Below are 25,248 nucleotides of genomic sequence, written 5' to 3' on the forward strand. Positions count from 1 at the left end.
CAAAGAGAAGACCATGCTTGCTTCTAAGTATGGCTTCCCTGTAGTGATATTTTGTCTATGTTTTAACAAATAAAGCTGAAGAGCTAATAAGCCACTAGAGACCAGGGAGTGGAGGCACACATCTTTAATTCCAGGAATCCGGGGAGAGAGAGGCAGTCAGGGCTCTGTTAGTTCAAGGCCACCCTGGGCTAAACAAGATTTAATCTATCTAAAAGAGAAAGAGTTTAAAGGTGACCCCCAGCATTTGAGATTACACACCTTTAATCCCAGCACTAGGGAGGTGGAGAGGGAGTGATGGAGTGACATGGCTGGGTGGTGAGGGGAATATAAGGTGGGAGGAGACAGGGGAGGGAGCTCAGGGCAGTCTGAGGTTTGGTGGAGACAGACGCAGTCTGAGGACAGGATCGCCCTTCTGTCTAAGCATTGGTACAGGTAAAAGAACTCTTCAGTGTCTGGCCTCTCTGCTTCTCTGAACTTCAGCACTAACCCCTATATCTGACTCTGGGCTTTTATTATTAAGACCAACTAGAATTCGAGCTACACTTCTCTGCCTCACAGCTGCTTGAACTAATATGCACACTGAAATATCCAGCAAGGCACTACTCAAATGTACAATTCTACTTACTGAAAACAGTCTCTAGAAGTAAAGAATTTGTGAGGAAAACCATAACTGACAAGGATCAAGCAATAGTTCAAAGCATAATAGCTATTTTAAACTCAATTATTTCAGAAAAAAATATTCCTTCTTGGTAAAGTATCCAACTTGTGCTGTTCTGACATGACAGTCTTTGAAGTACAAGTGATGTCTAAAAAAAAAGAAATGATTTTTATATTAAAGTTTAAAATAAATTATTTGAAAATGATTTTTTATCTATTGTATATATGTGATGTTATTACATTTCTCTGTCTACATGTGTACATGAGGATCACATGGAGCATGTGGAAGTCAGAGGATAACTTGTAGGGGTTGGTTCTCTCCTTCCATATCGGTGGATCCTGAGGCTCGAACTCAGGTCGTCAAGCTATGAAGCAGTCACCTTTACCAGTTAAGCCATCTTGACAGTCCTCTTTATACATTTTTGAAACCTTAAGATCTAGAGGAAGAACCAAAGGGGGATAACGAGATCATCATCCATTAATTTCACAGATAATAAGCATCTAAATAAATCATCCATTGTTCAAGATATCAAATATCCCCACCCCTAGACAATGAACTACAGGAATGCTGAGAGGAAGAGGAAGTCCTTCCCAGAGATGAACCCCTAACAGGTTATTCAATACCAAAATGTCAGCTCTGAGGTCACGTGATAGGAACACTAACAGAACTGAACATGTTGTGTTCATATAGTTATGTGATACACACACCACAGCACGGTGTGCCCCCACCTCCTTTGCTACCACTGTATCCTACAATCATTAAGGCAGGGAAGTAACAAGACTTCCCTGAGTTGCTGAGCAGACCAAAGAGGATACTGGACCCCTGATGTGACTTTGTGGATCCTACATTCACCCTCTGTATGCTTTTTATGCTAAAAACCAATTCCAGATGCATTCTCTCATGCCACCCATTCGCCTGACACAGTCACCTTTAGTCTTTGCTTTCAATGTGCTCTTTCATTTCATTAATTTCTACTCATAGGTATGAAAATATTGGGCAATTGAAGAACTGGACAGTATTATCACTTATCCCTGCTCTGCAGGGCCGACACGTAGCCCCAGAATTCAACCAGTTTCTCTAAACGCTAACACTGCCCTTAGATAATCACAGGTCAGCTAATCGTTTTTTGTTGTTGTTGTTGTTGTTGTTGTTTTCTCCATCATGACCCACATCGGCCAGGTACTTGGAATTAATAAAATGAGCCTTGGAATGGTCCAGAAAGATGCCCCCCCCATACACACTAACTGAACACCTAATTATGAAAGTAGCCCTTAGAAAACACTGGTAATTATGAAATTGTCCAGTCCAGATGTCTGAACATTTGCTTTCAAGACTTTCCAAGAGTACAGATGGCCCAGTCCCATATAGAGGGTATCAAGACACAGGACTCCAAAGAGCCTGGGAAAATTCCCGGAAGGCATCACAAAGAAACAGTTGAGCTGGCTATCTGCAGGCAGGTGAGGCTAATCGGAATTGGTTCTCCTGGAAAGACATGTAAATTGTCACAGGTATGCGACCTGGCGAGAGTGAGCTGACAGCTGCGAACCCTAGGCTCAGAAATCCGTCGCCATCACTCAATCTCTAGAAGCATCTAGAAAACTACAAAACTCCCGTGTTGCTTTTCGCTGAGGCTGTTGAGGTAGGGAGCCCCGCTGGGCGCCAGCGAGAACCTAAACGCGGCGACCCGAGTCCTCCCCGCCTCCATCCTCCATCCTGCAGCGGCGGCGTACTAAGGACCACAGCGAAGGGTATCGCCGGGGTGCCGGGTGTGCAGGAGCTGCGTCCCGCCCTCTCCCGGCGGAGGCTCCGGCGTGCCTTCGCCCGGCGCGGGTCTCACACGGTGACACCACCGCCTCGGTGGATCCCCGCCGCGCTGCCGGCGGCGCAGTTCCTGCCGCCCGGCCGCGAACCAGGGCCCGCAACGCGGCCCGGCCTTCTCCGCCCTCCTCGCCGTGACGAATCGGCGCCCGGCTGGGATAGGATCCGAATTGGAAGAGTTCTGAGGAAACTGGAGAGCCTGAAAAAAAATCCTCGGCTGCACTAAGCCTCGCCACGTCTTCACGGGAAGGGCTATTCGTCTGAGGAGAGCCGGCCGCGGCCCGCAGTGAAATCCCGGAACGTGTGGAAAGTGCGAGCGCGGAAGCTCCGGCGCGAGGGGCGGGGCGAGCGCGGGACAAAGGGAAGCGAAGCCGGAGCTGCGGGCGCCTTTTCGGCCCGCGGGTGAGTGTTTCCAAGTGAGCCCGACCCGGTCGGGGAGGGTGGCGGGCCGTGGTGTGTCGGCTTGGCGGGACCCCGAGTTCCCGCGGGGTGCTGGGGGTCGGGCTCAGCTCCGAGGCGGGAACTAGGGCTGGTGCGGCCTCTGTGAGGCCTAGCGGCGGCGGGGTCACAAGGAAGCCCCATCCGGGACAGCTCCTCCGAGGCGCCACTTTTCCATTTCCGCTGGACCTCGGACGCTGGCCGAGCACCGATGCACACCCCCCTGCGGGGGTGTTGTCAGAAAAGCTCAACCTCGGCCACAAACTCAGGGGGTGGGGACCTCGGGAAGCCCTCCGAGCAAGGCCTGCCGGAGGGGTCTCACCCATCTGGAAGGTGGTTCCCTTTTTGGTTCAGGCAGCGACCTAAAGACTCCCGGAGTGGCCTGGAGTAAGGAAGGAGTGAACTCTGAGACGTCGTGGGTTGGGTTTAAACCCACCCCTGGCAGTTCTGGGCCTACGGCTTTAGACACTATCTTAGTCGCCCTGAGACTGTTTCTTGGTTTGTAAAATGGGGACAGCCGTATGTGTCTGGTAGGGTCGTTGTGAATAGTGAGCGAGACTGTGTAATAAGCTTACCTTGTCAAGGTAATTAATTATTCAACAGATACTGAGTTCCATGCCAGGCACTAGGGTTAGATCCACTCTTAGGAGTTACTGGAGAGCAATCATTTGTTAGCCTTGAAGTGTTAGGGACCAGGGACCTTGTTACAGTTTCTGTCGGGGCTCCCCACAGCAAGGCCTACAGGGTTTTGATGGAAGAAAAGAGAGGCCTGGGCTGAGAAACTGAAGTTCCCACATCAGAACTCTCAACCCCGATGATGTGAGCCTTTTTCTTAAAATGGAGACTGGAAGAAGAAAAAAAGTGTTGCACATAGCAATGGGTGAAAGTACTCCAGTAATCGTAGTTTGTTTATTCACCTTTCTAAAAATGAATTTTCATCTCTATATATTACCATTTGTGGTGTGTGTTGAGTAAGGAGCAGGCTCACATCTGTCCATGTTGTGAACTGGTAATACCAGGACCAAATCCGTGAAGAATTGAGCTAGGTTTGAGCAATACAATAATAAATTAGACCATCCCTCCTCTCTTTGAAGACAAAACCGAGCCATATTGGCATATCGTGTAAGGGAAGATGCCATTGATCTTTGTAACCAGATAAGAATACAGAGAAGATGCAGTTGTTCTGCCCAGATAATTTATCAGAAAAGTACCTGAGTAATTTCTGAAATGGTCTATAAAAAGGACCAGTAAGAGTCATTCCAGTAGACTCTGAAGATGTGTTCCCTCACTTATGAAACTATTTACCAACAAAAGAGAATATAAAGATTGTTATCATACCAAATTATCTCTCACAGTGTTTCCAGGAATAAGACATTTGCTCTGTCTCAATAAAAGATGTCCGCTAAAAAAAGCAGAGCTGCTGGTCAGGGATTTGTCAGTGTCTGGTAGGCTTTGTTGGGGTCACCCTGATAATACATCACATTCTACTGTCATTATTTTTTTTTACCAGTCTGAGTAAACGTTTGCATGGCATCAGCAAAATGTTTTCCATACAAGACGTGGCTCAATATCATAAGCAAAAACTTAAAGATCCGTTTCTAATACAACTCTAAATTTCCCAGTAACTTTCATCATTTAATTCTGATCAACCAAATGATTACAAGAACTAGTTAAAAATATGCAAAAGGCTTGATTACTAGCAATTAATAGTGACGTAATTTTGCTCAGAAATACCAATCAAACTACCCTATTCTTTAGGAAAACATTCTCTTATGCTTGCTGAGTTTTGATTCTCTTTTTTTTTCTTTTTTTTCTTTTTTTTTATTTTAGTGTCTCAGATTCATTCTTAAGGAACTGAGAACTTAATCTTCCAAAATGTCAAGTAAGTTTCAATTTTTATATTTATCAATCTGTGTTAATACGAGACTAATGCCCTAGCAAATGGGAATTCCAAACTACTCTCATTTTTTTTTTCTTCAAAACAGGACCATTGGTAGTTTTGTTGCATAGTATTATATCTCAGTTGTTTACAAGAAGTTATTTATTTTCTTTCAAACAGAAAGACCATCTTATGCCCCACCTCCCACCCCAGCTCCTGCAACAGTAAGTTTTAATTTTCTTGTTAATGTAATAGCCAAGTCTGGCCTTGATACAAAAACCCAGATGTCTTCCAGTGACAGTCACTCAGTCATCACAGCCACAAGATAGAAAATTCAGCTAAAATTCAGCACTTCCTACTAAATAAAATAATTCTTTTCATCCTACTTTGAACCAAACCCAACATCTAAAATTACATACTGTGAGCTTCCAACCTCCTGTGCTCTGTTTTTTCCTAATGGGAAATGAGTGAAACACTTCTTCCTTGTTTTCCCTGCTAAAGAGCCTGTAAGTTGAGTAAATGCTCATTCTGGCATTATTTATCCTTTTGCTATTGTTGATTTTAAACCTAACCTTCAGCTGGTTATTGCAGTTTTTCTCTCACTCTAAGCTAAGGGCTAGGGACATAGCTGAGCGGCAGAGCGCTCGCCTAGCGTGTGCAAGGCCCAGGTGGAGCCCCAGCAACACAAATTTTTTAATGAAACTTTCTTGTCTGTATATATAAAATTTTCACATTAAATAAACTTTCTAGTTCTGAAGATAACAACACTTATCATAAGTCTTATTTTCAAGCTGCTCAAGTAAGAATTTCATTACCTGTGGGTCAGAACTTGCTGCTGAATTTTGTTCTTCTCCATAAATATGCTGATTGGCCTACTGATCTGTTTCAGAGTGTCTGATGGTGGAAACTGTTTTCACCCAGCAAGCTCTAGCCCTGCTTGATCAGCATGTAAAATAATCGTCCAGTCCACAATTCAGATTTCACGACAGCTGTGCAGGCCCTTGTTGACATGCTGAAATGGCTTTCTTACCATTTAAAAAACAAAAATCACTTAGCATAACCATATCCTGCAAAATCAGAATCAGGGTTGTTTTGTTTTGTTTTGTTTTGTTTTGAGACAGGGTCTCTATGTAGCCCAGTCTGGCTTCGAAATGGTGATCCTTCTGCCTCAGCCTCCTAAGTGCTGGGATTAGCAGCATGCCCAGCCCCAAATTAATTCTTTAATATCTGCTAGCTCTTCCTTCCATCCCTCTACCAACTAATTTCAGGCTAGTCTCCTTTTATTACTAATGAGTTCCTTTGTCATTTTGTTTTCTCCATTAGGTAACTAGTCTGATTTACTAACCTGTAGGTGAATGTTTTAGTTACCTTTATCAGCAGTTTGTTTCTCCTGAGATGCTCTTTTTAAAAAGCATATCATGCATTCTTCAGCTCACTTTATTTAATACAGTCTGTAAAGTTACTTTGGTAGACTGTAAACTCTTGTGCTTCATTATTTTCTTTCTTAAAGAATAATTCTTACCACCATCTCCATCACATACTCATGGTTGTGTAAAGATTGAGTTGAGCAATTAAGAGCCTCAAAGATATAACTAGGTCCCTCAACTTTAGAAATGGTATAATTACTATATGCTAGTTTCATTTTTTTTAATTCCCCTATTTGCTCATGTTATTGATTCGTATTGAACCTGTGGCTCTCATTCTTTATGCAGTGCTTAGAGATATCATTTTTATATAAATAGTGCCTCTAGTAGTTTATATGAATAAACTTGCTATTTATTTTTGAAATAAAGATATTTTAAAAACCAGGATCCCCTCCTGAGTTTTCATACAAAGAAGGGGATCTCTTTTTTTGTCCCTCGTCCCATAATTTCACACAAAATCCAGGAACTAGGAATTCTAACATCTAGTAGAATGAATATAGAATGAGTTAGCCGCTCTCTCTCTCTCTTTTTTTAACTCCATTGCTTTTCCCACCATCACCACCACCCACCCCTCCACGGCCACCACCCAGATGAACCACTCCATGTGTAACATGCACTTCTTTTGTGCCTTTACTATTTCATCTGTGTTTTGCTACTTAAATATGATTAATTTGCGTCTTTTCTAACTATGGGCTATAATTGATCACTTTGTTCTCCTCTAAAAAGTATCACATGTGCTGCCTGCTTGAATGACTTTGGATACTAAGGATATGTACAAGGGCATGTTTTAGGAAATGACATTGATTTTGTGACAACTAAAGTCTAGCGGGGATGTGTCAAGTGTACTCTTGTATAATCCAGGAGAGCTATGTTAATTTCATGTAAAAATGACATTGCTATCACTTATGATTGAGTTTGACTAAGTAAACTATACATTTTTGATCTCTCTTTACTACATTTTTTAATGCATTTTGTCTTGATTTTTATGAACATTGGATGTCATTGTATTAACCACAAGGCCACAATTACATAAGAACCCACTTGTGATTATATCAACACATAATTCACAAAAATCAAGAATTTTGTCGCTGCAGCGAGCAGTTGTATTTGGAAAGGCTGAGAGCCTACAGGAAATCAGATGAAAAAGAAGTTCAAGTCTGTCAACTAAAAAGACGTAGTTCCCATTAAAATTAAATGCATAAACTGTTCATGATCACCTATGGAAGATGGATCAAAGAAGAGATGGAAGAGAAAGCCTATGAGAGAATGACTGGGTTAAAGATCAGATAGTACCCCAGTATGAAATCTATGCATTTCTTACAAGTCCTTGTTTGAAATCATGCATGTGACATCCATTGAATCCAGCATATGTTCTTTCCTACTGACAATTCCTGGCCTCCTGATTTGAGTCTCTTCTCATTTGTCACATATAAAATTACTTAAAGCTGTCTTTGAAAGCAGATCCATTTCTTGTTTTTGTTTTTAGTAAATGAGTGCATCGGTGGCATCCACATAACTGTCCAATAAATCATGTTTCGTTTGCATGTAGTGTTTTCAGACTTAAAGTTTATCATACTTGAAGCTTTCCCATCTCAGACATCACAGATTGCCGAACTCTTATCTCATACTGTTGACCATGAAGTAGTTGTAGATGTTTGAAACTGCAGTGTGATGCCTTCCTCAGAAACAAAACACACATACTCTGTCTCACAAGCATCCCTAACCCCCACCAAGGGAAAGAAGGAAAGAGAAGAAACACACACTCTCACATGCACATGCATGCACATACATACTTGCAGGCTGGTTTCTCAATTTAAAAAAAAAAACTTAATTTCCTCAACAATAACAAAAAGAACAATTACAACACATCATTGCTTGTTTAAATTCAGGTTGCTTTTGCATGCCATATTGCAGATCATTTTTCATTTCTGTGTTTTCCTCGTTTGAGCTCATTTCTCATTCGTGTTTTTGTCTCATTTGTTTCCATCAGCAAATGCCCAGCACACCAGGGTTTGTGGGATACAATCCATACAGTCATCTCGCCTACAACAACTACAGGCTGGGAGGGAACCCGGGCACCAACAGCCGGGTCACGGTAGGAGAATCAACTATTACAGCCTCCGGCAAACAACTGGAATTGACCAGAAATGCCTCCAGAGTTAGGTCCTTTTGAATCAGAAGCACAGCCATTTAAAAAAAAAATTTAACCTGACTTTTCAACTGTTTTGTACAGTCTTACACTGGAAAAAAAAAAAAAAAAGTACAGTCTGGATATATACTTGAAAGAAAAGAAATCCATTCTGTTTTGGTGATCAATAGGGATTAAGCCTTAAACACTTAAGGCTCATACTGTCTATGTAAACAAATCTCGAATTCTTTTGGTTAACTTACTTTGTGTCATGAAGAGTGTCTTTTGTTGTCTAAGGTAATTGGCGTTACTCTCAAGGATGTAATTTCTTAAGGAATGCTTGGACTAGACCTGGCTTCGTCTGAATTAGAAAACTTTGGGCAGACCTGCCCATCTAAACTTCCACACTCAGCTATTTGTCTTTTGGATTTAGTAATTGACCTATCTGAGACTCGTTTCTTTCCAGTTTAACTCAGAAAAAGATTTTACTGTCACCTCAAGGAATTTCAGAATAAAACTTGAATTCTTGGTATCAGATAAGTACAACTGGAGGTCTATTTCCAGTCATGATTTCTAAAATTTGGGGTGTTTCATTTAAGTGATCCAACGAAGATAATCAAAACTGGATACTTCAAAGCTTTTATTTTTAAATTATTTTAAACTCCAAGGAAATTAAGGTAATAAATCCAAAAGTCAAGTACCTTCATTAGAATATGGTATTGGTGAGAATATATACAACACAGAATGGCTGTAATCTTTTTAGTATCTGGTTTTTCATTTGCTGTTTTCCTAAAAAAGAAATGTAACTCAAAAAACAAAACAAAACCCTCTCACCCTGTAGTAAAGCTACAGCTGAAAACTCGTCACTATCAAACCGTGTGTCTATCTTGGTAAGCACATTGCTTAGCTTGATAGGTTTTGTTTGTCTAAATTTTTCATTGTTTCTACATAATTTGTATTTCATAAGCATATCAAGTTCTATGTGCCATATGTATTTCACAGTATCTGAAAAGGATTCTGAAAAATATGTTTATGTGTGCATTCTGCAATGCACATAGTTTCTATGTGCAGCAGTGTATGTTTTTCTCTGGCCTAAATGTGTTGTTTCACAAATGTAATAAGTAGCAAAGTTATCAGATGAGAAAGAACATTATAATTCACATAAGTAAGCAGAATTAGTTTTAGATCATTTGTGTTAATGCAGAACTTTATTTATGGGTAGTAAGTAGAATGATGATTCTGAATCACTCCATACTTTAAGCTCTTGGTAGCTAAAAGTCAGTAGTCCCTGTGATCCTAGAATAACTTGTTTTTGGGTTTGTACAAACAGCCAGTTCTTAATTTGTAGATAGCTGTGAGGCTTCTCAGTTGATACAAAGTAAGGTCTTTCAGTAGAAACCTGATTAGAAAAGGGAGAATGCACTTCTTTCTGGACCTAGGCTGGTTGTGTGTTTTCAATCCTTTCCCTCCTAGGGAGCAGAAGACCTCAGAATGCAGAGTGAGCTCTAGCCTTCAGGATAGGGAGTGGGTTAGGAGTGAAGTTTGGTGTGTGTCTTCTCTGTAGTTGTTTCCTTGTTTTATTGGCCTTTTGTTCTATTACCACCAGACTGATGTGTGAGTAGACTGCTGGAAACCTAGGGCTTGCATTCTCTTGTATCTCTGACTTAGTGTTTTGGGACTCAGATGCTTATAAAAAGGGTTTGTAGAGAATGACCCCAGTGATGCACTACTTGCTGAGCAATGTTCCTGCTGAGTAAATTGTTTTCTATAAATAGCCATAGTGATTTGGTGAAATGATTCTGTGAAACGCCAGTCAAGGGCTGTCTTAATATGTGGGTTGTTTTCAGATAATAAAGCACTTAGGTACCAGATTAAGACCTTTGAAGGATTTAGGATAGCTTTGAGTGCAGCCCATGCCTGATTGGTTTATTCAGGTGATGGTTCACATTCTCTAATATACAGGATTGTAAACAGATTGAGATAGAGTGTTAAAAGCAGCCTACTTCTTGCTAGTAGAAATCCTGTCTCCAGAAGAAAATCCTTAAATAAGACCTTGCCAGAGAAACAGCTAAGAATTGAGAAACAACAAAAAATTCTCTTGTGCTATTCAAGGTAAATCGACCACAAAATCATGGACTTTCTCCACAGATTGACCAGGACCTAACTCTTAGAACAGTTTTTACAAGCCTAAGTATTTGCTTCCCACCTCCAATTCATTGCAAATGGGAAGAAAGAAATCGGAAAGGTGGATTTCCTGATAGCAACAAGGAAAGGTCTTCATCGACAGCAAAGTTGAGCTCTCCAAAACTGTGCTCCTGGGCCACTTAGCCAAAGAGCAGGGCCGATTGCAGTTTTTCTTATCTAGGATCACAGCACAGCAATCACGTAGTAGCTGTTTCTAGTTGACTCTTAACAAGAAAGGACGGAATAACACGCTCAGTGCAGAGTAGAAAAATGTTTGGGACATTTAGAAAGGAGTCTGAGATGTTCAGCAGATTGGTGATATGTGATGGTAAACTTCTCTAGAGTTCCTAAACCAACTGGAATTTCACTTATTATTCTTAGGGAGTAGGGGAAGTATTGTTTTGTGTTGTTTTGTTTTGTTTTGTTTTTTATTTGTAATTCTGTTTGGGTCCCTTTTTTGGAAAGGAGTGAATTAGCAAATCTATTAATGTTCTAAAATGTGATTCTTTGGAAGATTTGAGAAAATATTAATAAACTTTGGTTTTTTTAGCTGTTTTAATGTATACCCAAAGTTTGAAATATAAATGTGTTAGAATTTTTACTTGTTAACAGTCCCTTCAAATATGGACACAACTTTATTTTGTTTTATTTGTCACTCACTTTGTGTTCCAAAAGTTTGTCTGGGGATGGGTTAGAAATGTTTTCTAATCATGTCCTGTATTGGGAGGCAGACTTTCCATACAAAGGTTAGCCGTGTAGGACTCTGACTTCTTAGGGCTCCTACAGTGGTGCCCGCGTCCCTGATTGGCTACTCTAACCACTGTGACAGTTCTGCCCGCATGTCTCGCTTCATTCCACCGCCCACTGCTGGTTAAGACCACATCTGTCTGTGGGTCCAAGCAGCAAGGACTTGCTGGTACGTGTGTTGGTGCTGAGAGTGAAGCAAGCAGTCCTCTCCCCATTCCGACCGTGAGAGTCAGTGTCAGGGTTCCTTCCCCCGCAATGTCAGAGCCAAATCTGATAGACCATGTTCCTTCTTATTCTGGCCTCTTCATCAGTGTGGAGATATGAAAAGGAGATAGAAAAGTTCAGAACTAGATGCCCTTGGAGTGGCAGCTTTATATAGGGCATCGGCTGGAAGTCAGCTGATGTCTTCTTGTCTGTGCCTGTATCTCCTCGCATAGACAGGACCAATCACTTTAAATATTTTTTTTTTAATTTTCTTTTTTCTGTATCCTGTCCTTCCTTATCTTCATTTCTTTTCCACAAAAGCAATTTTGTAGTATGGGCCTCAAAAGTAACATGAGCAAGGTCTGCCAGTGTCAGCGCCTAACGCGCTTTCTTGTTTCCATGTGGCCATCTAATGAGGACAAGGACAGTGTGACTTGAGTCTGTGCATCTTGATCCACTGTATGAAAACCGCTGCCCAAGACTACAGAGACATGAAACAAAACTACAAGATAATGTAAAACCTTAAGAGAATTTCTAAAGGACATATTTTATTTTCTTTTTAAATGTATTTGCTAGGTTTCTAGTTACCTCCTATTTCTTATTGGTGATTTTTTTTTAACATGGGAGGTGGTCTTTATGTTGTTTGTGTGGGGTACATTCCTAACATGATAACGAGATCCCCTGTAGACAGTGTGTGAATGGTAAGTGTTCAGAATCTGCAGATATCCAACGTTGACTGTATGAGTAATAGTAACTGAACAAATAAAAGGTAACGTCCTAAGTGTGAGGCGTTTGGCTTATAATTCCATTTTCAGTGCATGAATTATGTATAATATTTTATTCTTGCAGCCAGGCTGTCCAACAGTGGAAATAAACTGCTAAGTAAAACATTAAATATTATGTGTTTAAAGTCATTTTCCTTTGATATAAACATTTCTGAATTTACAGTGATATCTATTTTCTTTGGCGAAAATAATAAGAGTCTTGTATCCATGGACGAGTAGAAGAAAGGCGCATTAGAATTTTTAAGGGGCTTTCTTTCAGGTGCTGGTGAGCTCCTAGCAATTGAAGAATGAATGTGTTTAACTCTTTTACAGGCATCATCTGGTATCACGATTCCAAAGCCTCCAAAGCCACCAGATAAGCCGCTGATGCCCTACATGAGGTACAGCAGAAAGGTGTGTACCGGGGACCAGAAGATGGCCTTCCATGCTACTGCAGACGGGCTCGGCGTTGTCCTTACACAAAATAGGGGGAAGGATTAAGTGGTTCGTTCTGATTTCTAAAACTCAGATCGAAGAGGAGCATGGTTAAATAAACTGCTAAAATCTTTTAAACAGATTAGTCTGTAGCAATGAGTAATACCTTTTGAATAATATTGAAAGACATGAGAAAAATGTTAAGTAGAAAGGAGAATGTGCCAGGTGGTGGTGGCGCACAACTCTAATCCCAGCACTTGGGAGTCAGAGGCAGGCAGATTTCTGTTAAGGTCAAAGCCAGCGTGGTCTACAGAGCGAGTCCCAGGACAGACTCCAAAGCTACAGAGAAACCCTGTCTTGAAGAAAAAAAAAGAAAGAATGCAAGACTGTATATATTAATAATCTTATTTTTATTAAGAATAATAATAAGTCTGAGATGTAGCTCAGTAGTAAAACATGTGCTATCAGAGCCCTTAGGATCAATTCCAAGGGCACAAACTGAATTAATTTGTAAGTATAGTAAAAGTATTATTTTGATCATAATTATTATTTATGTGTTTGATAGTATGATGCCATCGTATTATACAAATTAACTCTTCTAAATTTGCTTGAACTGTTAGAGACATATTTTAATTGTTTGCTTAATTTGCTGTAAGCATGTACTGTGATTAATGGTGTTCTTAAATTATCAGTTTGAAGTATTTGAGTAAAATGACATGGTGTATAAGATCTGCCAGGGTAAAGATGAAATGAGATAAGCCAGCTGTTTGCAGTTTTGAAGCAAGCTGATTGGTACATGCTAGTTTGATACTGTCTTCTCTGCCTTTGTTTGTATTTAAAGGGTTCCATAGTAGAGTATTTTTAAATGACTATATACTTAAGCATTAATATTGAATTTTTAACTGTTGACTTTTAAGGTCTGGGACCAAGTAAAGGCTTCCAACCCTGACCTAAAGTTGTGGGAAATTGGCAAGATTATTGGTGGCATGTGGCGAGATCTCACTGATGAAGAGAAACAAGAATATTTAAACGAATACGAAGCCGAAAAGGTAGGGGATAAATGAAATATTTTAAATATAAATAAAACATTTTATTATTTGTGAAAGAAACATAAGGCTTGACCAGAAAGCTGAGGCAGCACTGAAGTTCGTCTACCAAGCTCCCCCACCTAACGTCTGAACCTCGTGTTCTCTGTTCAGAAAGAGAGATGACTATCATGACACCATGCTTTGCCTCGTGCCCCAACATTCAGATGACTGAGGCAGGCACACATGATAGCCTGTAGGACGTACATGATAAAACACCAACACCCCTTTCAATTTCAGATAGAGTACAATGAATCTATGAAGGCCTATCATAATTCCCCTGCATACCTTGCATATATTAATGCAAAAAGTCGTGCCGAAGCTGCATTAGAGGAAGAAAGTCGACAGAGACAGTCTCGCATGGAGAAAGGAGAACCTTACATGAGCATTCAGCCTGCTGAGGATCCAGATGGTAAGGAGGGAAGTGGGGTTTGTGTGTGCATTCTCTCTGAATTAAAATAGAAGATAAATCTTAATTCAAGGCTTTTATTCTATTAAATGGAAAGTATAGTTTTAAGTTATTTCAATAATAGGATTTTAGAGTGTGGAAAATGAGTAAAGAAAAGCAGCTGTATGTGTTACTTTTCAGTCTTTGTACTCAGAATATAGGATTTGTTTGTTTTTTGAAGATAGAATCTCACTGTGTTGCACAGATTTATATTGAACTGATTTCTCCAGCCTCGGCCTCCAAACCCTGGATTATAGACTTCTGCGGACACACCCTAAGTGACTTTATGGGTTTTTTGTTTGAGTTGGTTGATTCTTTTGTTTTGGTTTGTTTTTTTGCTGCAGTTTTGGTTTTTTGTTGTTTGATTTGGTTTTGCTTTTTTGAGACAGGATATCTACATTGCCCTGGCTGTCCTGGAGTGGAATTCACTGTGTAGTCCAGGTTGGCCTTGAATTCACAGATATCTGCCTGCCTCTGCCTTGAACGTTGGGATCAAAGGTGTGTGCTACCACACCCAGATAACTTCTTTTCTAAAAATTTGAAGTTACATCCAGTCTTTTTTTTTTTTTTTAAATTATGTGTGTAGCAAGCCTGTAGGTTTGCACGTGTGAGTCCAGCACCAGAGGAGGCCAGAAGAAGGTGTCAAACCCTCTGGAACTGGAGTTATAGGCAGTTGTGAGCTCCCTGGTATGGGTGCTGGGAACTAAGCGCTCTTCTTCTCGAAGAGCTGCACATGCTCTGAATTACCATACCCAATCTTACTGATTACCTAAATTTACTTAATTAAAGGCTCTTGGAAGCAAAAATTAGTGAGTGTGTGGAAGCATGATAAAACTTTATTTAAAATTTAGTATGAATTTGAGAATACCACTCCTGAAATCACTCCTGTGTGTGTCATATATTACATGTAGACAGGTATTATGTGTTACACATGTACATTACTCACAGATGGCCAGGCTTCCTAGTTAGAATTCCACGTGCAGATGAGCAGATTACTCTCCTGGCATCCGCAGCCAGGCAGTCTGTAACTATAAGGTGTTCCCAAGATAGTCCCCTCCCTTTAGGAGTATGCTCATCCACTCACTTGGCGTGCTGTGTAAATGTTTATTTGTCTTTGTGTCTTACTCCATGCTGAACAAACAGGATTGGAAGCAACAACTACCAGCCACAAAAATTCCAGAATCATAATTTAAGATCCCATTTTAAACACACCAGAGGGGTTCTTAAGAACTTTAAAGAGATTTAAAGAGTGGAGAAGGTTACAATGACACCAAAAGACAGGAATAAATTCAGCCAAGTAGGATGAAGGAGCAGAAAGGAGTTTCAGGAGGATTCATTGAGGTGTTACTGGCAAAAATTCTCATAGAGTAGGACGTAATAAAACTTGAACTAGAAACAGAACTTGAGTGTTAAGCATTATTTGTACTGCTAAAAGTCCATATGCAGACTTGAATTACCCAGATGAGATGAGTGATAACAAGAAAAAGATGACTGAAACAATCAAAGAGCAAGTTTGCAATAACTGCGAGAGTGAATATATCTATACAGTAGAAATAAAGGATCGCATCTTAGAAGCCATGTGTAGAGAATAAAATATTTCCTAAGCAAAATATAACAGCAGGAACTAAGCTTGAGAGGTTCTTACATGAGCAGTAACATGGGATATAATTAAGAAGCTATATTAATATAATGTGATCCTCTAGGACAGTATTTCTCAACTTTCTAATGTGGTCACCTTTTAATACGGTTCATGTGGACCCCCCCAACCATAAAATTATTTCATTGCTACTTCGTAATTGTAATTTTGCTACTGTTATGAATCATGATGTCAATATTGAAATGGAAGAAACCTGATATGCGACCCCATGAAAGGGTCATTTGATTCCTCCAGTGGGTCAAGACCCACAGATTGAAAACCACTGCTCTAGAACTTGAGAGGTAGAAAGAAATACACCAAAAAACAAGAGGTGGGAGCCAACACATTAAGATACGAGGGCAACATCTGCAGACTCCTTAGAGAACTCTCAGAAGGTCCACAGGTCAGACCTTGATTCACACAAGATAGCAAAGGCTTTTTAAATGACTTCAGAGACCATCATATGCAGCATGCGGGCTTCCATGTGTAGCAGGGTTTCCTAAGTACGGCCCCTGTACACTTAAAGGATTGAATAGTTCAGAGACAGCCTTTATTTTTATCTATATTGGAAGGAAAACTAGCTTTGTTTAATGAGTTAGTGTAAAGAAAAGTAGATATTAGTACAGATGACTCCCAGATAAAGGTGATAAAGCAAGATAAAGGAGATACTTGTGTTCCAGAAATAAGCACACATGCTAGGTATGGTAGGGCACACTTGTTATCCCAGACTTGAGAAACTAAGGCAGGTAGGCTAATACTAGTTCAAAGCCAGCCTGGGGTACACAGTAGATTTTGTCTCAGAAAGATCACACACCCTGGGACTCAAGGGCCCAGTAGGTAAGTGCTTTTGCTGTGCAAGCACACGGACTTGAGTTCAAACAGCTGGCACATACCCATAACTCCAGCATTGGGGAGCTGGAACAGGCAGATTCTGGGACCATGGTAGGCTGTTAGTCTAGTCAAATTGGTGAGCTTCCAGTTCAGTGAGAGACCTTGTCTATAAGGCAGAAAGAGAAGAAGACACCTGTCATTCTCTGGCCTCCACATGCATGTGTGCACACTGCAGATCCACATACATGCATCACACATACCAAAAATAACACAGTTGTATACTGTATATACCTAAATTTGGGTAGCACCTTTATATATTCATAACAGCCATGTAAATGTTTAAAATTTATAAAAAATAAATTATAATCAAGTATTTCGGAGTGTGTGGTGGATATTCTTGTGTGTCAATGTTGAGAGTCTTCCTCAGTCTCCACCTGTTCATGATGTGGTTGGGTATATATCCTTGTACTTCCCTGTGCAGGCATATAGAGGTCGGAGGTGACATCCAGATTGCTTCCTCAGTTTCTTCTCTGCCTTATTCTTTGATAGAGTACCTCTCTGAACCTAGAGTGACTGCCGAGCCTCCTGAATCTGCCACACTTAGCTTTTACTTGATACTGGCTGGTTCCAAATTTAGATCTTCATGCTTGCCTCACAGATCCTCATGTGAGCAGTCTCCCAGCCTTGAAATCAAGTTGTTTTTTTCTGTGAGATTAGTTTGGGTCTTTACCATTTTTTTTAATGTAATAAACTATAAAAATACTGCCTGGAAAACTAAATATTGCTAATGAAGATGGTAATATGTTAATTTTACAAATGGATATTTTTATTAATTTTAACAACTATGATAAAGATACCTCCTATTTACAGTCCAGCATTTATCAAATGCTACTAGGAGAGTGGAACATTTGGCAGAATTTCAAGTGCTGCCATCACATGCAGGCTTCACATGGATCCCAGGGCTAGATGTGAACATATGTTGTTTGTATTTTAACCAAACCTCAGACGTGAATTATCCCTTAGTACAGTTGTTCTCAATCTTCCTAATGCTATGACCCTTTATTAATACAGTTCCTCATGTTGTGGTGACCTCCAAACATAATATTATTTTTGTTGCTACTTCATAACTAATTTTGCTACTTTTATGAATTACAATGTAAATATCTGATATATGACCTCTATGAAAGGGTCATTTGATACTCCACCCTAGGGTTGAGATCCACCCTGGGGTTGAGAACACCTGCCTACTAGCTTTATGGAAACATTTCGACTGGTTGTGTTTTCTGTCTCTGTGTGGTTCTTACTGTGGCCTGCCCTGACTCCCCTGATGCTGGGCAAGCCCACTTGCTAGGACACTTGAGGACGCTTACTTGGTGATTCTTGTTACCACTGTCCTGGTGACTAGCCAGCTGATTCCCAGAATATTTCCTTCCTTCTAGATTATGATGACGGCTTTTCAATGAAGCATACAGCTACCGCCCGTTTCCAGAGAAACCACCGCCTCATCAGTGAGATCCTCAGCGAGAGCGTGGTCCCTGATGTGCGGTCGGTTGTCACAACAGCTAGAATGCAGGTCCTCAAGCGACAGGTCCAGTCTTTAATGGTTCATCAGGTAAGGGCAGAAAACATTCATTCTAATAAGAGGAATCTCTGCCACACGTCCCAAACGATGTGGCTCTGAGACAGTGTATTATAAGTAGACCTGTGAAAAGGTAGGTGCAAACTGAAGAATTTTGGGGCACCCCGTCAACCTTTGCTGCATTACTATAAAATGATTTTCCCAAAGAATTTACTCATTAACATCTTGTTAATGGTAGTCTTTCCTTCCCTATGTTACATTTAAAAAAAAATAGCCAGATTTTATACCTAATTTTTTTTTAATGCAAAATTAGTGGGCTGGAGAGATGGCTCAGTGGTTATGAGCATATACAGCTCTTCCAGAGAACCTGAGTTCAGTTCCCAGAACCCATCTGAGGTGACTCACAACTGTCTATAACTCCAGCTCCTGGGCATCCAACACCCTCTTCTGACCTCCCTGGGCACCTACACCTGTGCACATACCCACATACACATTCACATAATGAAAAATGCAAAATTAAAGTAGAAGCTTTTTAAAATGACATACTTGGTGTGCTTTACATCTGCCTTAGAGAGAAGGTATAACTGTACATAATCTGGTCTGATACCTTGCAGCGAAAACTAGAAGCCGAACTTCTTCAGATAGAGGAGCGACACCAGGAAAAGAAGAGGAAATTCCTGGAAAGCACGGATTCCTTTAACAATGAACTTAAAAGGGTATCCATTCCATTCAATGACTGCCTTTGTCATGTGCCTGTTGCTTTGGTTTTTTCTTAATGTTTGAAACAGTACTAACATCACAATATAACTCATACTGTCTTTATAAAATTATTCCCATTTTTCGGAAAAAATTACAATAAATTTGCAGTGTCATGTAGTATGCATTGAAGGAGTAGACCCACAGGTGATAGATCCCGCTACTGCTTTTGTTTGAGATCTTTGTAGTTGTGAATTATTTTCACTTTATTGTAATTTATTCATGGGTATATTCATTAGATGTAGTTCAGTTGCACTTTGTATTAAAACAAGTAAATCTCAACTGGGCGTGGTGGCATGCACCTTTGATCCCAGGTAGAAGTAAGAGAGTCTCAGTGAGTTCAAGGCCAGCCTAGTCTACATAGTGACGTCTAGGACTACATAAAGAGACCCTGTCTCAGAAAACAAAAAAACTTAAAAAAATGAATGAATGAATAGAGTATTTGGTAGCTGACGTGTGAGTGAGGCATCCTAAGGCTAGCCCAGTCCTGGGCAGTGCCCCAGCAGCCCCTGCCCTGCCATGTCTGGTTTGCTGCTAGAGCAGCTTTTTTGTCCTGTACAGTTTGAGGACAAAACACTGATATGTTTTACTCGCCCATGTAAATACCATTATTAAAGCCAAGAAATAACTTTACCTGATCCCAAGGTCCGAAGAAGGCAGCATTGCTAAGAGTTGTCTGATTTGTGTTTGACTAGTTATGCGGTCTGAAGGTGGAAGTAGACATGGAGAAAATCGCAGCTGAAATTGCACAGGCAGAGGAGCAGGCCCGCAAAAGGCAGGAGGAGCGGGAGAAGGAAGCAGCGGAGCAAGCTGAGCGCAGTCAGGGCAGCATTGCCCCTGAGGAAGAGCAAGCCACAAACAAAGCCGAGGAGAAGAAGGATGAAGAGAGCATCCCTATGGAGACAGGTAACCAGCTCCTTGGCAGGAACATGTGAGGGCCTGATAGCTGCCTTCTGACCTTTCCCTCTGGATGCTCTGCAGCAGCCGCTCCCTTTAGTTAATCTGTGACTTTCCTGTCTCTCCATAGTAGAACCCAGGTGGGCATATGGAAAGGGATCCTGTCCATTTCCCCATTGCTGGCACTGTGACTTTACTGAGCTCATTTCTTCATTGAAAAGTACCTGCCTCTGAGTCCATTCTGGTACTAGATTTGACATAGGATTAATAGGCAATGATAATATTTTAACCTTTACCATTGTCCCCAAGATTCGTTTGGTCTTTGGTACCTAGGCTTTGAGCAAAGTAAAAGCTGTAAGCCAGATCTTGCTTCCATCTTTCTGTAAGTAAAGTTTCACTGGAAGATGGCCACACTCATCTGTGGCTGCTTTGAGGTGATAACGTGTGTGTGTGTGTGTGTGTGTGTGTGTGTGTGTGTGAGAGAGAGAGAGAGAGAGAGAGAGAGAGAGAGAGAGAGAGAGAGAAAGAGAGAGAGAGAAAGAGAGAGAGAGAAAGAGAGAGAGAGAATTTTCAGAACTTGTAACAAAGACGTCCTGGCCCACAAAGCCTAAAATGACAGTTATCTAGACCTATGGATAACTGACCTCACCATAGAGCAGATAGAGCAGTTTGCTTTTTGATTCTGATTTTCCTAAATAAAAGCATTTTTGGGGTTTGGTTGTTTGTTGTTTTGTTTTGTTTTTTAAAGTAAGGTTTAGATAAAATACTAATAAATTTGGTTATTCTTGGAATTTTGAGATCAGCTTAATTTCTGGCAGCATAAATTCATGGGTAAACAGGAGTAAGCCAGAGGTAGTCGGGGGATGCCAGTAGAGTTCACAGGAAATAGAAGGGGCACGGGCATACTTTATACTCAAACAGCAACTGCCTGCTCAGGGTTTAATGAACATCAGCACCTCCACCCGGCGGTTATACAGTGTATAACTCAGCAGATTATCTTTTCTGACAAGTCTGGGTTTAATCTTTATTTTCTGGGCCTCTTTCTATTCTTGTGAACCTCTTTTTTACCATGAATTTGAGCCTGGAACACATTGTTGTGGTTACAACGGGTGCTTGAGAATCAGATTCTGCTTGCAACAAGGTTGTGCTCAGTCCTGAGTCAGTTGACTTGAATGAGGTATTTCTTACTCGGGATGTTTACTTTTGTCTTCTAACTTAAGGAAAAGAAAAGGGAGAAGGAACTAAAGGGAAAAAAAATGAGTTGTCAAATACCTTCTGATCTTAACTTCCTAAAGGAAATGACCCAGCAGGACTGGCATTTTACAGCAGAGCGTGGCATCTTCATCCTGTGCCTTCATTTTGTGTGTTTCAGGCAGGATCTTGCTATACTATATTGCCCAGGCTGGCCTCAAGCCCTGGACACAAGCAGTCTTAACCTCAGCCCTCTGAGCAGCTGAAACACCAGGTGCCCATGTGTCTGGCTTCTAGGCTAGAGAGAGCTCGGTGGGTGGGACTGGAGCCCGTGTGTAAACAGCAGGAGTGAAGACTGAGGCAGGCAGATTCCTAGGGCTCATTTCCAGCCAGCCTAGCCTGCTTGGTGACTTCAGGACCAGTGAGAGATCCTGTCTCCAAAAGGTGGACAGTTCTTGAGGAACACAACACTCCTCTAACCTACACATGGTGTGTGCACATGCACACACAAGCACACACACAACAACCATAACTGTCTTATATTCTTTGGTCATAGCAAGTCTTCGAAATCCAATGTGTGTGTTTTGTACACTTCATACTTTAAAAAACTCAGTTCTCACAAGCGTTTGGTTTGTATTTAAATGTTATAAACCTATAGGTTAAAAATGTAGATTTTTGCATTCTAAGTTGTTTCAAATATGCTTAAAAATTCTTAGGTCATACTGGTCCATTTCAGGTGCTTCTCCATGTGTGGCTAGTGGCTGTCATATTGGACAGAATGTCTTCTGCCATCAGCATAGTTAGAGTCAATGTTTGTCTTGGAACTGACAGTGGCAAATGTGTCTTGCAGAGGAGACACACCTGGAAGAAACAACAGAAAGCCAGCAGAATGGTGAAGAAGGCACATCTACTCCTGAGGACAAGGAGAGTGGGCAGGAGGGGGCTGACAGCATGGAGGTCGAAGGGACCAGTGATAGTAATACTGGCTCAGAGAGCAACAGTGCAACAGTAGAGGAGCCACCCACAGACCCCATGCCAGAAGACGAGAAGAAGGAATAAATGTTGCCTTGTTTTATGTGTCCTAAAACTTTTTTAAATGGAAAAAAAAATGTTTTTTTGGTTTTAATGGTGTTATGTGGTCTGTGTATTAATTATTTCCTTTTCCATTGATACCACCAAAGTCTTTTCAACCATCAACATGACAGCCTAATGTCAGGCACGCACCTTTCTTAGTGTCTCGGAAATGGCTTTCCTTTGGATACTGTTGGTAGCTCAACTTCTGAAGCCTCAGAACTGAGATTAATTGAGAAGACACTCAGCTCTTTTCGAGAATTACCTTCGATGCTGCAGAATCTACTCTTACAAATGCCTTCCTTCATCTCACGTGGGTGCTCAGCAAAGCCATAGCTTTAGCCCTTCCCAGCCCTGTCCACAGCTTTCCGAGCCCCTGTCCTGTGTTCTTGTAGAGAGGACCCTCTTGAAAACGTCATGTGAGTACGTTTGTTAACTTGTTATCCTTTGTATTTCTAATGTCAGATCCAGGAGTTCTCTTCCAGGGTGGAATGTAGCCTGAGACTGACTCCACGTAGTTGGACTGGTGCAGCAGTGTCTCCATGGTAGAGTAGTTACGGTGTGAGTCGTCATTGGAGTGAGCACAGCACGTGTACTTTATAGTGTTTTCATTCTAGTTAATATGGGATGTGTTCTGGGAAATTCATCCTCACTGTACAGGGGAAAAGAAATTCTTTTTTAAAACCAGGTTGGTTTTCCAAAGACATGATAGACAACAGAGCTTAAGAATGGAATATTCTTATAATGGACTACAAACTTAAAACTTAGCCTATTCCAGAAGAAAAAAAGTAATAAAGTTTATCCACTTGAACATATTTTACAGTGATGAAAACCTCAAGGCTTGAGATTCCATAGATCAGAGCCTACCTTTTTGATAAATCCTTGGTAGTCTTAGAGACCAGAAACAAGATAGTTTGTGGTGTATGCTTCCTAAAACCTAGAATAGATTTTTACTGAATAGTGGTATATATTATGGTATATGTTTCTTAAAGGTCCAAACATAATAAAGATATGAAGATAAAGGTTTCAGTGTTTTTATTGCACTATAGAAGATAAAAGACAGGCATATAATTTGACCCCTATGATACATGAGCATCATAGACTGTCACACATAAGTCTCATGAGCTGTCAGTGTTAATCAGACTGGAGAAATCTCTGGTGTCTGAATAGTATATGAGAAGTGTGGCTAAGTAATGAATATAGCCTGTGCTAATGTGGGGACACTACCCCTGCACTCCTCAGTTACAGTAACTCGCTGCAGTTGACCACGCAGCGTCCCTAGTGTCCAAGTCTACGCCATTCAGCTTCCTGAGAGGAAGACAAATGTGTGAGGTCATCCTTTGGTCAATGTTTCCACGATTCTAAGTAGAACAGTTCCTTGTGAATCAAAGAATTTTGTTACCAACTGGTCTACTTTGGGTGTTGAGCTGGTAGAGCAAGAATTCAAAATGTCTCATTCCAGACAAGTTGGATAGCTACAGATAGAATCCTCTGGTAGGTGGAATGGAGCAGAAAACATGAGGTCTTGGGTTATTCCGGTGCCAAGAGCCTGGAGGCGTCTCCGCCTGCACTGAGGGCAGCACTGGGAAAGGAGCTCCCGACCAAGGCTGCCGAGAGGAGACTGCTGGCACTGGCCAGAAAGTGAACCTCCGTGGGGAAGGATTGAAGTGAGGTTTCTGTTAGGCTAGTGCATGTAGATACCAGTGTTTGAGAACACAGACTATGATAGGCCTTTGATGTCCTGCACCCCATAGGCCTTGGACAAGAAGCTTAAATCAAGTCTATAAAATACAGAAATACCTTAAGTCTCTCTATCCTCACATGACCTGTACTTGTTTTATGATTGCTATATTTAAGGGTCTTTTAGGTTCTAAGGAAAATGGGAAATTCACATTTTCTGCAGCTTGCCTAGACAAGCTACAGGCCTTCCTCTAGATAACTGAGCTGTCCGGAACAGCTAGGTGCGGCATAAAGGCATTCCTGTCAGCCAAAGGCTTGGTGTCAGACTGGTCCCACCACTGACACAGGAGCTAGAAATGCCTGTTAGAATTTCCACCATACTCTCGGGTGTTTAGGTACAAATGCTTCCTGTTGGATTATGGTGGCCTATATTATGGAGTATGGTGACACTTGGTACTGAATTAAGAGGCAGGACAAAAGAAAAATCATGAGGTCATGGAAGCAGAAAGGGGCTGCTCACCAAGGATTATGGTTGAAGCCTCTTGAAGACTAAGCGAGAGCTTGAACACAGCTGACATTTGCCGTGAAGGCCGCTAACAGAGATAACATTCCTTTCAGATGTGGGTGTTAGAGCAATGACGCCGCCTTAGAGTCTAGAACTGGGTGGCCTTGTAGGGCCCCACTCCTTTACCCAGGCATTTTCTAGGAATTTTAACATCAACTTTGTTACAGTAATGATTTCCTGCTCCTCCCTCGACAGTTTATAATCCTGTCAGTGACCCTTGGGAACCACCCTGTGATCTCATTTGGGTTTCTTCACAACCCTTTGAAGATAATAGCTTCAAAACCCAAAATTCTCTATATGACTATTGTAAAAACGATGAAGTGTGACGCCGAGAAGCCCACACACGTGCTCTCGGGATTTTCTTTCTTTCTGAACCCCTCTCTGACTGTGGCTTAGGAAATCTAAACTAAGATACCTCTAAGACAGAGCTGGTTCAGTGACTAAGATAAGAGCATTAGTTATTCTAGAAGATCCGGATTTGAGTCCCAGCACCTGCATGGCAGCTCACAACCATCTGGAACTCTAGCTCCAGAGGATCAAAAGCCACCTTCTGACCTCTGAGGGTGCCAGGCATGCAGGCGGTGCACATCCATACATGCAGGCAAAACCCTCAAACCTTTCTTAAAGAAAACTGTAATAAGCCCTACTCTGCTTCATACTGTCTAGTCCAGAAATTATTTACTATGCCCAAGCCAATGATGTCAAGTCTCTTGAAAGATAAGAGAACACCTAAGCTTTGAGGCAGCAATGTGGAACTGTCTACCTATTCATAGACTTGACAGGTCTGTAGCAGGGGTGCATGCATATCAGCTAGGGTACACTTCATGATG

General features: G+C 41.2%; 1 protein-coding gene across 1 annotated transcript; it reads left to right on the plus strand.

Annotated features, from left to right (window-relative positions):
- The first annotated feature begins 2,738 nt into the window (after window positions 1-2,738).
- On the plus strand, window positions 2,739-22,228 carry Smarce1 (SWI/SNF related BAF chromatin remodeling complex subunit E1). The gene is made up of 11 exons (XM_048450748.3): window positions 2,739-2,878; window positions 4,745-4,796; window positions 4,974-5,017; window positions 8,208-8,312; window positions 12,578-12,658; window positions 13,597-13,728; window positions 14,005-14,176; window positions 18,119-18,291; window positions 18,873-18,974; window positions 19,710-19,920; window positions 21,953-22,228. The coding sequence occupies exons 2-11, from the start codon at window positions 4,790-4,792 to the stop codon at window positions 22,159-22,161; spliced, it is 1,236 nt and encodes a 411-aa protein (XP_048306705.1). The 5' UTR covers window positions 2,739-2,878; window positions 4,745-4,789; the 3' UTR covers window positions 22,162-22,228.
- Window positions 22,229-25,248: the final 3,020 nt, after the last annotated feature.

This window comes from Myodes glareolus, chromosome 9, assembly GCF_982192425.1.
Source record: "Myodes glareolus chromosome 9, mMyoGla1.1, whole genome shotgun sequence".
NCBI classification, from domain to species: Eukaryota; Metazoa; Chordata; class Mammalia; order Rodentia; family Cricetidae; genus Myodes; species Myodes glareolus.